Genomic DNA, 14,832 nt, shown 5'->3' with positions numbered 1-14,832 from the left:
GCGCGGGGTCAAGCGGGCCGGAGCATAACGAGTCGCGGCAGAGCGCGGTTCCGTGTCGCGACGCCAGGGGGCCGGCGCGGCGCTCACTCCGCGGCCCGCAGACCCCAGTCTCCTGCACGGAACAGGTTAACGGGCCTCTGGCAGACAAAGCAGGCACGAAGTGCTTCCCCCCGGTCCTTCGCATCGAACTGCATGGTGTGAATTATAAACACTAGCGTACTGCAGTAATGTAGATCGGGAATCGAAGGCACGACTTCCTTCAGAAAGCTGCAAACTCCGTGTCCTAGCTTTACAGCGCATAAAAAACCTTGGTGAGGGCAAAGTCATCACCCAGCCTTTTCCTCACCCCACCAAATTCCCGTACTTAGAGGACAAATGTCTCTGCAAACAGACGTCTCTTTCAAGACTGCACTAACGGTTAGCACGGCTGACCATGAAACGAGCGGGCCCGGGTTCAAATCCTGATTGGGACAAGTTACCTGATAGGAGTTTTTCTGAGGTTTCCACCCCCCTCTCTCAAAAATTTGAAGCAGAATTGCTGGTGACTTTCGGCGTTGGACTTGTGACTCATTTCGTATTCATTAATTTCAACTCAATTTTTTTAAATAGAGGATTCAGCAGGATGTAGTACCGTGACTTCCATGTACATGACATCTGAGGAAGCTGCAGAAGTCCAGGGGAACGGAGGGGCTTTTAAAGTGGATTCCGTACGAATTGGGCGACGTCTAGCTGAATCGATAGATGGCATCAAACAGTGAATCACGATATCTACAGTAATGCGATTTTCAGACCAATATCAGATGCAGCGGGATGTAGTACCGTGACTTCGAATCGATAGATGGCATCAAACAGTGAATCACGATATCTATTGTAATGCGATTTTCAGACCAATATAAGATACAGCAGGATGTAGTAGCGTGACTTTCATGCAGATGGCGTCAGGATACTAACAGAAAAGCGGTACTGCGGACTTAAAACAATCAGTCCTATCTAAGGACGAAGGACAATAAGTCTCAAGCTAGTTCGGGTCCTCCTCTTCCTTTTCAGAAGAAGAAGAAGAAGAAGAAGAAGAAGAAGAAGAAGAATGCACACATCTTTATAGACGTTTCTAGTCGCATTTAATTCTGAAAGACCGGTGCCTCTATGAATCAGGTTAGGTTAGGTTAGATACTCCAGTTGTGCAATGCCATGGACCAGCTAATGGAAATCCTTGGAACGCGCCACATGCGGCTCAGTGCCACGGGTTAAGGACCGGTCCGTGGGAGGGGGGGCGTCCCCAGAAAGTGTTAAGTGCGCGCGACTCGAGGAGCTTCTATAAAAGCGTGCGGGCGCGTGGCCCTGCGACGGATCTCCCAGAATGCACCACGTCGCACTCGTTCTCGGCGCCCTCTTCGCGGTGGCGACCCCCACCCAGGTGCTGGACGCCGCGCCGGACTACCCCGACGACGGGCAAGGCGTCCACTACGACGAGTACCCGGTGAGTGCCGCGACGCCGACAGACTTCGAAAATTAAACTACATTTTCATGCAGCGAGATATCAAGTGTTTGATTCCGTCACCGTGTGTAACTTCCACCTCTACGTAGTCTGTCGCATTCGATAACCAATACGACAGGAACAGTAAAGGAGAACACATAATATTTCTGTCTAGGTTAGAAGCCCCTCTACGTGTAAAATATAAAGCTGCTCACATATCAGAACACTTATAAAACCACTCAAGTTTGTTAAATCCGGTGTGCATTATGCCCCACATTCTCAAAACGTTAATTTTTTAATGAAAAAGTTTGAGTAAACAGAACGGTAGTAACCATAGAAATATAATAACAACTTCGTTTCGTCATATTTCAGCGCTTTATGATTGTGTATTGTTTTAAAACCACACAAACATAAACGTGAAAGTTTGTAGTTTGTACGCTTTAATGTCAATTTCTTATGTTTAAATTCAAGTTTACAGCTACCTAATTCATTCTGAATGCTTTCAGTAAATATCATAGTTACATTGTTTTATTTTCGCGTTATGCTTATGTTTAATTTTCATTCTGAATGGGGTCTAAAATACCAACACAATTTTAATCGCGAAAGACTGTTTTCAGTTGTTTCAATTCGGTTTCTTTGGCAACGTAAATAAATTAAACATATTTAGGATAAATATAAAGATCCTTATGTCGTTTGTTTTGCGTATAAATCTTTAAACAATATTTTTTTTTCTCTTCAGACGCAAATCGTTCTTATTCAAATTCATTGTGAATGCAGTAGAGAATTTGCTAACGCTGTTAAGGGAATTACGCGGGTCTCTCATTGGTTGGGAGAGTGGAAATGTACAGAGGCCGGTTTCGCCGGTTGTCTGAGGCTGGAATCCGCTAACGCGGTGTAAAAATTGCGACGGTTTTCAAGTCCGGAAAATTGTTGAATATTGCGATACGGACAATTACCTTAGGACGGGAAGCTATTTCTAACATCAGTACTTCTGGTCTTCACGATTACCAGACATGAAATTTCTTATTTTCTCTTCGTCTGTAAGGTGGAGTTTTCTTTGTAACCTTGTAACGCGAAAAGTACCTAACTTAGGAAATGCGGGACATTCTGATGACATTCTTCTGCATACTGGAAGGGATGTTGTTAATGATTCTAAAATAAAATAATGTTCATATCTAGGATACACTATACTGATAGCCTTTTCATAATGACCTTCGACATCTAGAGGAAAAATGTCTGTTAGGGCATAGCTCTATGTAAAACTTATGTTAACAGTTTATAAAAGTATCCCGGATTCTGAATATAGAATTTCGACATCAATTTTCGGTAAAATTCCAAAGATAATTTTTGCAATTGCCACTTCATGGTAAAGGCACTGAGTACTGAAAGAGATTTTAGATTTTTGCCGTAATGAAAATGTGACGACATCTTTGGATACTATGACCGCGTGTTTGAAATGTAATGTCTCCTCCTTGAGGGTAGAGTCAGGTTCGCCTACTCTGCTGGAATAGCTCAAAGAGTCGGAAAAATACGGATTTCATCGAACATTCTAGTACGTCACACGGCTGACGATCCGAGAAGCACATTTTGATGTCCGTGCCCCATCTTAAACTACGGTTGCTTGTTTTTTAACTTGAGAAAACCAGTTTGCAATAGTCCAATATATATGTTGTGCCCCACGACTTTCTGCCTAACAGACAACACCGAAAATACCAAAGAGTAAACGGCTCTTGCGTACAGGAATATGGGGAGTGACGCGGGAATCGACCACCTGACCGCAGCGTGCCACACTGTCTCGTTTGATTGTGAACGATATTTTAAAGTGCTTTTCAAAAGTAAGGGACTGCTCATAATATTTCCTTCAAAATCTTATAAATTCCGCTATTGCCATAGTACATAGGAAATGGGATATTTTGCATCAGCATGCATTGTAGAGTCATATGTGGATCATTTTGTCCCTGGACAAGTAACAGCTTCTCTTTAAGGGAACTGGGTAGTGATACTGTGCGATTAAAAAATTTCAATACAAGAGTTTAGTTGAATATTTCTAGGCTTCTAGTGCTCAGAAAGGAATAAAAATTTCCAGGTTTATGCAGTCAATCATTCTGAATTCAGTGGTATAAAAGACAACTAATTAGTTTCATATCCAAGTGCAAAAGAAAGGCCCTAACTGATAACCTGTTTTCAAACTTTGCTAGGTGTACCTCATTCTTCAGGTGCACATTACTTGCTACTATCTTCACTCATATACCTTGTATTTTTTTAAGTTATTCAGTATTGTGCATTGACAATTCCAAAGCAAAATTTAGTTAAATATTTCACCCCTAGTGAAACAGAAAAAAATATTGAATTTTGTTTAAAATTTTGTACAATTTTTTCAATGCATATACATTTTTTCTCGTGTTATGTGTGTGAAATTCTTAAAACCGTAGGTCTACAATGTAGAACACAGGCTGCAGAAAACACTGTAAAAATTTCATGTAAATCGATTCAGTAATTTCAGAGAAAAATGCACTTAAGTTTGAACATGTCAACTTATGGAAAACTGTATAAAAAAAAGAATGTATGAATTACATGCACCGCCAAATTTAAAGAGGTCATTTAAAAGGCTTATCTGCAGAAATACCCTCCACAATATTTATATTGTTTTAAAGACCAGTTTTATAATTTATTTTAAAACACAAAATAAAAAATCGGATTTTTGAACCCTAATCACTACCTGGTTCCCTTAATGCAGTTCAGTGTGTGTGATGGAGTCCTTCAACCCACCAATGTGAACAGTCTGATCCCAAAACGCGTTAAGTCCATTTCTATGAAAGAACTAGATTAGTATTTTTTATCCGCTGTTGTACGAAATTTTCAAGAGACATGTACAGTAATGCAAACTATTAGACAAGGATTGGCGTTTTTTTTTTTTTTTTAAACCGAGCTTAATAGTAATACGCGTTACAAGAGCGGTATGTTGACGTTTTCATGTACGAGGAAAAGATTGAAAAAGCGAAACGTAGTTGAGCTTTTTTAATTTCCGAGAACATGAAAACAAACATACCGCTCGTGCATCGTACATTATTTTGTGCGAAGATCGTTTATTACATACCTGAAAGACGAATTTCTAATTAGTTGCAATGAAATCTCCATCTTGGTTTCTGTTCAATGACGGCAACTTTGGAAAACAAATATATTTTCAACATTGTTGCTATAAAATGTTTTCTGTGTTTACTATACTCCAGCAGGCCGTGATATACGTCTGTCTTTTTTTTTCCACCAGTCTATAAATGCGAACTTAAAAGAAACGGTAAGGTTATGTAATGATTTAGAGTTTATTTAATTTTTGCAAATATTTAAAAACAATAATTAACAGTGCAATTTAGGTGAAATTGCAGTGGTAAGTTTCCAATTTATAATTATTACTATGTTAAACGTCTCTAAAAATAATATGTTAAAAGTCTAAAACATTAAAATGAATGTCGCGCTTAAGCGGTAAGAAGAGGGAAATTGTTATGTGTGTTACGTTGGGAATACTGAATGTAGTATTTCACACTTACCGCGTATTGGTTTTGTGCGGAAAGAAAGCAAATACGCACGATCTCGCACAAAATAATTTTAATGTTAGAGGTTTCTAATATCATCATATAGGGACTAAATTATGTAAGCTAGGGCTAGGATTTTGATGAAATTGCATCTTTTTTCTAGTAAGCCAGAAACATAGCTGCTATAGTATTTATATGTTATGTGATAAACTGAGTGTTTAGAAACATATTTGTTGGGGCATTTTTTTTGCATTTTTTGCCTCTTACAACTCATAAGAGCATTTTTTGTTTTATTAGGTCATTTTTGGGGTATTTTCATTTAAGGGGACACTCAGCTTAAAAATTGGAGAAAAAGTGTCATAGAAATGAAAAATTAAATTTCTACACTAATTTACGTGACAGAACTAAATCAATACGCAGAATTCTTCCCCTATTCAAATGCACAAAGCCAAAAAATAAAAAATGATAATTAAAAGTGATATTTCAATAATTAATGATTGATTAAAAATTGAAATATTTTTTTATTTTGAAAATTATTGGATCTAATGAGCTGAGATTTTGCATGTTACTTTCCATGTGTATGTTAAACTTTTTCTCCAAATTTGAAAAAGATTGGTCAAATAGGAAAAAAGTTCCAAAATATAGTTCAGTGTCCCCTTAATTGTAATTAATGTAAAATATATATTTATATTTTTTTTCCTTTCATATTTTCTCTACATATTTTGTCCATTAATACCCATTATTCTGTATAATATTTTAATCGTTCTTCTACACAAATATTGCCATTTTAACGTAGTACACCCCATGTAATGGATCAGTCTAACCACCCCTTCAATATAGACTCCTCTCTACCTGCTAGTTCCGGATAAGAGTGGCCTTGTGGTAGACTATATGGTTTCTAGTCTAAATATTAATATTCCTACTAAACCAATTATGTATGATCAATTTTTAGGGCATTTTTGAAAGATTTTTAGGTCATAAATGCATTGTTTTTAAGACATTTTTTCATGATTTATAGGTCATCAAAATCCTAGCCCTACTTATAAATCATAAAAATAACCAAATGGACTCAGTGAGTTTTAGGATTACGCTCTTCAAGAACAATCTGTCTTTCAGATAGCCCCACAACAAAATTTTAAAAATAAATCAACTATTTCTGCACGGTGCGTAAAAATGCGTAATTTATGTCACAAATGTAAAAAAAATATGGTAAATTAAAAACTTGCTGTAATACATTATATAGACTAAGTGGTAACTGTTACTACAGTTCCAAGATTACAGCGTGCATTACTTGTGGTAATTAATTAGAACTCTTAATATTCAGTCTTCATTTCTTTCCCCGTTTGAAACATCACACAGCCTTTCCTCGTGTTGCCTAGCAACTCGCCGCGCCGATGCAGATCCCAGAGTTTACTGCAGACGGTTTTCATTGTTGCCCACGGTTCCTAAACGCATCTTTTGTTTTTTATGTTATTACCGAATTCCGTATCTCAATGTGGTAGTGGATATGCCCGAAAGCGACTTCATCTACGAATATTTTCCTTTATCAGCTGACAGAAGAAGTCCTGTTCACAGAGGTCAACATTAAAAGAAAAAAAAAAAACACAAAATTTGTTCCCCGTTTTGACACATTATACAAACATTGAAAAACCTAAGTTGTCGTAAAGTGAAAATGTTTGTTTTTCATAAGCGTGTGTGTCTGAAAACTCATGGTGAGGTTTCAGAGGACTAGGCCTATATTTTTTTAATGAATATGGGTAGAAATGTAATATTGGTGCCAGATGGTATAATTGTTTGGGGTGGAAGTACAAAAATTAATCTTAGTCCGTTAAATTTACTACAAAAAAGAATAATTAAAATTTGTTTGAAGAAACGTTTCGATTATCCAACTAAATTAATTTATTCTGAATTTAATGTATTTAATATTGAACAAATTTATAAGTATACGCTGTTAAAATTTTATCATAAAAATCGTAGTAAGTTTGTATTACAGACACACAATTATGACACAAGACGAAATATTAATTCAACATTAGTAGAACCTAAATGTCTCACATCTGCTGGTCTAAAGCATAGCATAAATTTTGGCCCTCGGTTGTACAATGCTTTAACTAAATTACACCCAGAACTTCTAACATGTAACCCACTAACATATAACAAGAAAATTATAAACGTGTTAATATCTTCAATTTGATTAAATAAATTTATAGCCTATGTGTATGAATTAATCAACCTATATTATATTTGTATTCTATAATTTTGAAATATATATTAATCCTACTTTTCACGTGCGATATTATTCTTCTCTAGTGTTAATATTATATTATATAATTCCATTGCCGCTGTAATTATATTTTAGTTCCTATTTTATTTTACTTATTTATTTTTATTATTTTATTTTTTATTTTCTATATTTCTCTTATATTAATATTGTATTATATAATTTCTGTAACTGTAATTTTAATTCTATTTCCTATTTTATTTTATTTTATATTCTCTTATAGGCCTATTAATATTATATCTGAACTGCGACCGAACACAAGCGCTGCTCATTCGGTCTCAAATTTTGTTAATACTACTGTATCTCCTTTTTTATATTGTTTGTATTATTTTATTTCTATTTCTCTTGTTTGTTTGTAATTATATTCTTTATTTTGTATATTTAAATTTAAATAAATAAATAAGACGAAGTTTTTCGTCTGTAAGTTGGAGGCACTGAAGGAAATAAAATACGGCAACAATCGAACAAATGCAATAACTTTCATTGTTACAATTATTTTATACAAGATGGATGTGCAAAGAGAAGTCCAATGTGTTTTGTGGCTGGCAAAATTTGAACTTGTGACTCATTAAGCATATCCATAGCAAACTTGTAATATCCTTTGTGGTAATCATTGGATGAAGTGCATGTAACAAATGAAGTTTATAAAACGTTTCTTTAAAGCTCTATGAACCGTTGTCTTCGGAAGTCCTAATTCCCGGGCACATTACGAACTGATTTCTTTGGATTGTGAACAAACGCTCTTGGAATGGCTTGTACCGTTTCATCATTTATTGATGATCTTTCAGTGCGCTTCTTTTTCTCTAATAGGCTTCCAGCCACTTTTAACTATCTATCCCAACGACCAATGTTATTCTGATGTGGTTCTTCGTTAAATACGCGACGAAATTAAATTTTCTTTAGACATCCATCTTGTATAATTAATTGTAACAATGAAAACTATTGCATTTGTTCGATTATTGCTGTCCTTTGTTTCGTTCAGTGCCTCAAACTCACAGACGAAAAACGTTGAGAGTTTTATTTTCATCTGGCACCAATATTACATTTTCATCTCTATTCGTTCAAAAAATATAATCCTCTGAAACGCCACCATGACTTTTGGGTCACAGTGGATTAACTTACAATAATAAAACAATACGTTTTCATATTTTTGAAACCAAGATTAGTCGTTACGATTGAAACTTTAAATCACATTACTATTGTATCAGTATTCGACTTACAGGTTAACAGAACACCTCACCATGAATTGCAAAATACATTCTTTGTACTTCGGGCACATTTATATCAGAAATGATTAAGGCTATCGTTGTGAAATTCTTGCAGGCTTATACAGGGAAATCATTTTATTTTTACTTCAATTTTTACTATACCTGAGTTTTTTAATGTACTTCACTCCCACCCCTCTACTAGTGAACTTCCAACCGTTCTTCATACAGAACCAAGCGTATACAGTCAAAGTCGCCTTACGGTCATAGTAAACACAAACAGTACTGAGTTAGTGAGTATAGTACGTTCCAGAAATATGTTCGCTTTCAATATTGAATCATATTCTCGCACAGGTACTGTCGTCCGTTTGCCTACGTCGTATCCCGGTTTCCCCCACCCCCACTTCTGCCCGTCCCTTTGTGGCTGGGCTGTCTTAGCTCTTTTCTGAAAACATTAATTTCTCTTAGGAATTGGACGTCTACGTAATATTATACAACTGTTTAAAATAACTGAAATAAAAGGGTCTCGTTAAGTAATTAACTGTCTCGTGATTTCCCCACTTTCTACGATCCTGCAACATAACCACTTGGGCGGACAGTAGATAGCATGTCTGAGTAATTTTATCTTTTCGGACCGGGAAGAAGTGAAGATTGAATTTACAGTACGTAAGGTACTCTTTTATAGAGTAGGTACAGAATTATTTCAACATGAGTTACTAGTACGAAGGACGAAACTGGTAATTGGTATTAGGTACAATAATCTATATGCGATAATATCCAAAAAAGAACTGAAACCTGTATAGAAATGAACTGCCATCATTTTAAAATATGTGTTTAAATATCCATATTATGATTATTTTTCAATTTAATTTCATTCTTTATATTGTACGCTAATGTGTTGTAGACAGTATAATATACACTGCATAATGAATACGTCCGCATGGACAGCTCAGTTCGTGAGTAAAAACGCTCATTGTTAATACTGTACTGTATTTTGATTAAACAAAAACCAAATGAAAATTATCAAATTCAAAATCGCGATATTTCCTAGTTTACGTAAATGGATGAACTACTTTTCATCCCTCCTATACCTAGTATAGTGATTTGTTTGTATCTTACGCCAGTATCATCGAACTCCAGTCGTGGAAGGGGGTAGCAAACGTTGTTTCCGGTTCACAACCTTTAAGCCAAAGGTATAGCCAGGTTAATATTAGAAATGTTAGTAAAAATAAAATGATGTCCCTGTACAAGTAATTGGATAAGAATTTAGTGCATGATGATTATATTTATTTTATGTGGATAAACTTACGTCAGTAGTGTCAATATTAAAAGAAAACTTTATGTAAATTAGTCTACATGAAAGTAAATTACTTTCAATTAGATTTTGTTGCCCACAAACTTCAAATTTCATTAACTGATTAATAATATGTTGTTATAGTACATGTAACCAGAAGTTTCAAGCAATATTGCTTTAGTATTTTCAGAGATATTGGTCCTTAATATATTAATTATGTATATTTTTTATTTATATATTACTTTTTCACGATTGTATTTTTGTTATATTTACAGCTATTGTTGTTAGACTTTGAAAGTCGGAATTCCCTCACAGAAACTTGTTGCTAGGGAAACCCTTCTTCATAGTATAAAACTATACTGAAATATACCCATTACAGTGCACTTAATGTTACTTAGTTACCATTAAATACAGTATAGTTTTGCGAATGCTTTGGAATAATATTGCTCTAAATTTTCAATGCAAAAAATATTGTATTTGCAGTTTTAAAAATATGATCGTGTAAAAAATATTGCATTATCGCCGCGCTATCATGGTTAACATGTCGGCGTCATACAATAACGTGCGGTGTTCTTATTTTGCCGACCGATTGTTGCTCTGTAGCTTTCACTCTAAGCGTCACGTTGTCACGTCTACTTCCTCGATAAGAATAAGCACTAGTTTGTTAAATGGCTATTATTATTATTATTATTATTATTATTGTTATTATTATTATTATTATTATTACTTACAAATAGCTTTTAAGGAACCCGGAGGTTCATTGCCGCCCTCACATAAGCCCGCCATCGGTCCCTATCCTGAGCAAGATTAATCCAGTCTCTATCATCATATCCCACCTCCCTCAAATCCATTTTAATATTATCTTCCCATCTACGTCTCGGCTCCCTAAAGGTCTTTTTCCCTCCGGCCTCCCAACTAACACTCTATATGCATTTCTGGATGCGCCCATACGTGCTACATGCGTCTTCTCCATTCTCCTGTAACTTCATCCCGCTTAGCCCCAAATATTTTCCTAAGCACCTTATTCTCAAACATCCTTAATCTCTGTTCCTCTCTCAAAGTGAGAGTCCAAGTTTCACAACCATAAAGAACAACCGGTAGTATATGTGATTAAAAATTATTATTAAAGAGTTATTATTAAGAGTTAAGAATGTCAACGTACTCGTAAATGAAATAATAATAATAATAATAATAATAATAATAATAATAATAATAATAATAATAATAATAAGTAAATCCCGAAAAGACAAAGTATATGATTATGTCTCGTGACGAGAATATTGTACGAAATGGTAATATAAAAATTGGAAATTTATCTTTTGAAGAGGTGGAGAAGTTCAAATATCTTGGAGCAACAGTAACAAATATAAATGACACTCGGGAGGAAATTAAACACAGAATAAATATGGGAAATGCCTGTTATTATTCGGTTGAGAAGGTTTTATCATCCAGTCTGCTGTCAAAAAATCTGAAAGTTAGAATTTATAAAACAGTTATATTACCGGTTGTTCTGTATGGTTGTGAAACTTGGACTCTCACTTTGAGAGAGGAACAGAGATTAAGGGTGTTTGAGAATAAGGTGCTCAGGAAAATATTTGGGGCTAAGCGGGATGAAGTTACAGGAGAATGGAGAAAGTTACACAACACAGAACTGCACGCATTGTATTCTTCACCTGACATAATTAGGAACATTAAATCCAGACGTTTGCGATGGGCAGGGCATGTAGCACGTATGGGCGAATCCAAAAATGCATATAGAGTGTTAATTGGGAGGCCGGAGGGAAAAAGACCTTTAGGGAGGTCGAGACGTAGGTGGGAAGATAATATTAAAATGGATTTGAGGGAGGTGGGATATGATGGTAGAGACTGGATTAATCTTGCTCAGAATAGGGACCAATGGCGGGCTTATGTGAGGGCGGCAATGAACCTCCGGGTTCCTTAAAAGCCTGTGAGTAAGTAAGTATAATATTTAATACATCATTGTTGTCATAGGAACGTCTTTCTTCATAGACCATGATATCAAACTGCCCATCATTACAAATCTGATGTTATTTCTTTATTAATTGTTTTATAATGCTGTTGTACAAAAAATAACGTATGAAACACGTTTATAATGTTATGTATGGTTATTGCAAAACTCAAAATTAGGAAACTCGCTTCGCTCGTCCCCTAAAAATTGATTCATGCCATAATGTATAACATTATGAACTTGTTTCCTAATATACTATTACTAAATCATTATTCTAAAACAAATAAATATGCACAAATAAGATTTTGACAACTTGAGGAATTTCAGTTTCAAGTCTCGTAGTTTTATGATATTTGGCTAAGGTTCAGTCATATTCATCAAGTCCGAAAATTCTGTAAATTTAAGAAACGGGTTCCCTTTAAAAGGCGGCCTGCCACGTCATCACATCATCGAGGTCAAGGGAAATGTGAGACACCGGGGGATGTGGGTTCCAGTCTCACTTTGGTTAGTTGCCCGGTTTCATTCTCTCAGAGATTTTCCCTTACTGTAAGGCGAAATATCGCGTAATCTCATAGCCAATCCACAGTTTCACGTTGCCAAAGTATCAACGCGCTACCACCACTTCAGGAGACCTGTCAGTTGATAAGAATAAAACGCTCTCAGTTCCTCAGGGCCTGCATGAATTAGCCATCACACCTGTTCACCGGGCTATTGGATTTGCGAGAGCCTGAGATTCCATTTCGTTCCGCCGTGCACGGCCCAAATATAATTCAAAGTTCGACGTTGAGAAGACTGGAGGGCTGCCATCGCGCTGTACTCAACAATATATGGGTTCGAATCAGGGTTGGGAAGTTACGTGAAAAAAAATATATATGCACTATCCCTGAAAAAATGACAACATTAACAATGTGAAGATATTTAAAATTCCATACAAAATCTAAAATATCTCAAACCCTTACGTGGTACAGCAGTTCCGAAGACCGTTTCTGATTCTACAACCAAGAATAGATATAACTTATCACACACTAGATCAGTGGCGGCCGGTGAGGCATTCTGATGGTGGTACCAAAAATGAAAAAAGGTTGTACGCAAATTACCCTAGTGAAACTGATAATCGTAGCTCACGTTTGCATTATGTTAAATAAAACACATTAATTAAACCAGCTATTTTACCAGGTGTGCAGTTAATAATGCATCTAGTAACAGTTACAATAACATTTCCGAAAAAAAATGAAAAAAAAAAAATATTGTACGCAAATTACCCTAGTGAAACTGATAATCGCAGCTCACGTTTGCATTATGTTAAATAAAACACATTAATTAAACCAGCTATTTTACCAGGTGTACAGTTAATAATGCATCTAGTAACAGTTACAATAACATTTCCGAAAAAATGAAAAAAAAATATTGTACGCAAATTACCCTAGTGAAACTGATAATCGCAGCTCACGTTTACATTATGTTAAATAAAACACATTAATTAAACCAGCTATTTTACCAGGTGTACAGTTAATAATGCATCTAGTAACAGTTACAATAACATTTCCGAAAAAAATGAAAAAAAATATTGTACGCAAATTACCCTAGTGAAACTGATAATCGCAGCTCACGTTTACATTATGTTAAATAAAACACATTAATTAAACCAGCTATTTTACCAGGTGTACAGTTAATAATGCATCTAGTAACAGTTACAATAACATTTCCGAAAAAAATGAAAAAAAAATATTGTACGCAAATTACCCTAGTGAAACTGATAATCGCAGCTCACGTTTGCATTATGTTAAATAAAACACATTAATTAAACCAGCTATTTTACCAGGTGTACAGTTAATAATGCATCTAGTAACAGTTACAATAACATTTCCGAAAAAATGAAAAAAAAATATTGTACGCAAATTACCCTAGTGAAACTGATAATCGCAGCTCACGTTTGCATTATGTTAAATAAAACACATTAATTAAACCAGCTATTTTACCAGGTGTACAGTTAATAATGCATCTAGTAACAGTTACAATAACATTTCCGAAAAAAATGAAAAAAAAATATTGTACGCAAATTACCCTAGTGAAACTGATAATCGCAGCTCACGTTTGCATTATGTTAAATAAAACACATTAATTAAACCAGCTATTTTACCAGGTGTACAGTTAATAATGCATCTAGTAACAGTTACAATAACATTTCCGAAACTAGTAACGAAATTTACAGATACAGATAATGCGAAACTTTCACAGTATTGTTAGTCAAATACAAATAAATTTTATAACTAATAAAATTACTGGCAAAACCCACGAGATAAACAGTGATGTAGATAATAAACGAACACGTTTGCACTTTATTTAACAGGCCGATGAATCCAAGGCAGGAGTCTGAATAACACATGTTCATGTCCTGCACAGTTCTCATGTATCGTTAATAAAACCATCAATACTATATAGCAACAATATAGCGATATTTAGTTGCCGCAAAATAAAACAAATGTTACACAAAATTAACAAATAGTATTACATAATATGGAAAAAATATTCATCTATCTAAAAAGAACCACCACTGACTATCTCTGCATTCAATATAGTTAAATTGATAATAATTTACTGTGTGCATTTGTTTTGAATTGGTAACATTACATTAAGATTTGGCGCGGAACTTTAACTTGTGTTTTCCTAAAAGCCTGCGCTTGATGTTTCCCTCCCTGCCAACAACCCTGCCATCTAGCGAAATTTCTGCATTACTGCTCTCTAGCGGGCGGAATGGTAACTACTGAGTCAAATTGAATTCGGCTCAAAGTCTGCCATAAGAAATGTATATAAACTAGAATCATTAGCCTTTTGTACAGTGTTATATGGACGCAGACAGTGCCACACTGAACTGGCTCCAAGGTTCGGAGAAACGCTGCAAGAGTGCGTCCCGATCTGTGCGCGCGCTCGTTCAGATGAAATACGAATAAAATGTGTATAAATAAACTATTACAACTGTTTTTTTATGATATTATTTTCTGTTTCTTTCATTGGTGGTGCCATGGCACACTGGCACTACCCCAGAAGCCGCCCCTGCACTAGATGCAAAATGGCTGCC

General features: G+C 35.4%; 1 protein-coding gene across 2 annotated transcripts in view; it reads left to right on the top strand.

Moving 5' to 3' along the window:
- Positions 1–1,348: 1,348 nt before the first annotated feature.
- AstCC (Allatostatin double C) overlaps positions 1,349–14,832 on the top strand; it is a 39,004-nt gene continuing 25,520 nt past the window's right edge. For both annotated transcript variants that reach the window (XM_069827286.1, XM_069827285.1), the window contains exon 1: positions 1,349–1,477. In XM_069827286.1, the coding sequence (XP_069683387.1) occupies positions 1,358–1,477 (120 nt within the window). In that variant the 5' untranslated portion in view covers positions 1,349–1,357. The remainder of the gene's footprint in view (positions 1,478–14,832) is intronic.

Source organism: Periplaneta americana, chromosome 6 (genome assembly GCF_040183065.1).
Source record: "Periplaneta americana isolate PAMFEO1 chromosome 6, P.americana_PAMFEO1_priV1, whole genome shotgun sequence".
Taxonomy (NCBI): Eukaryota; Metazoa; Arthropoda; class Insecta; order Blattodea; family Blattidae; genus Periplaneta; species Periplaneta americana.
This window is presented reverse-complemented; position numbering and strand designations above follow the sequence as displayed.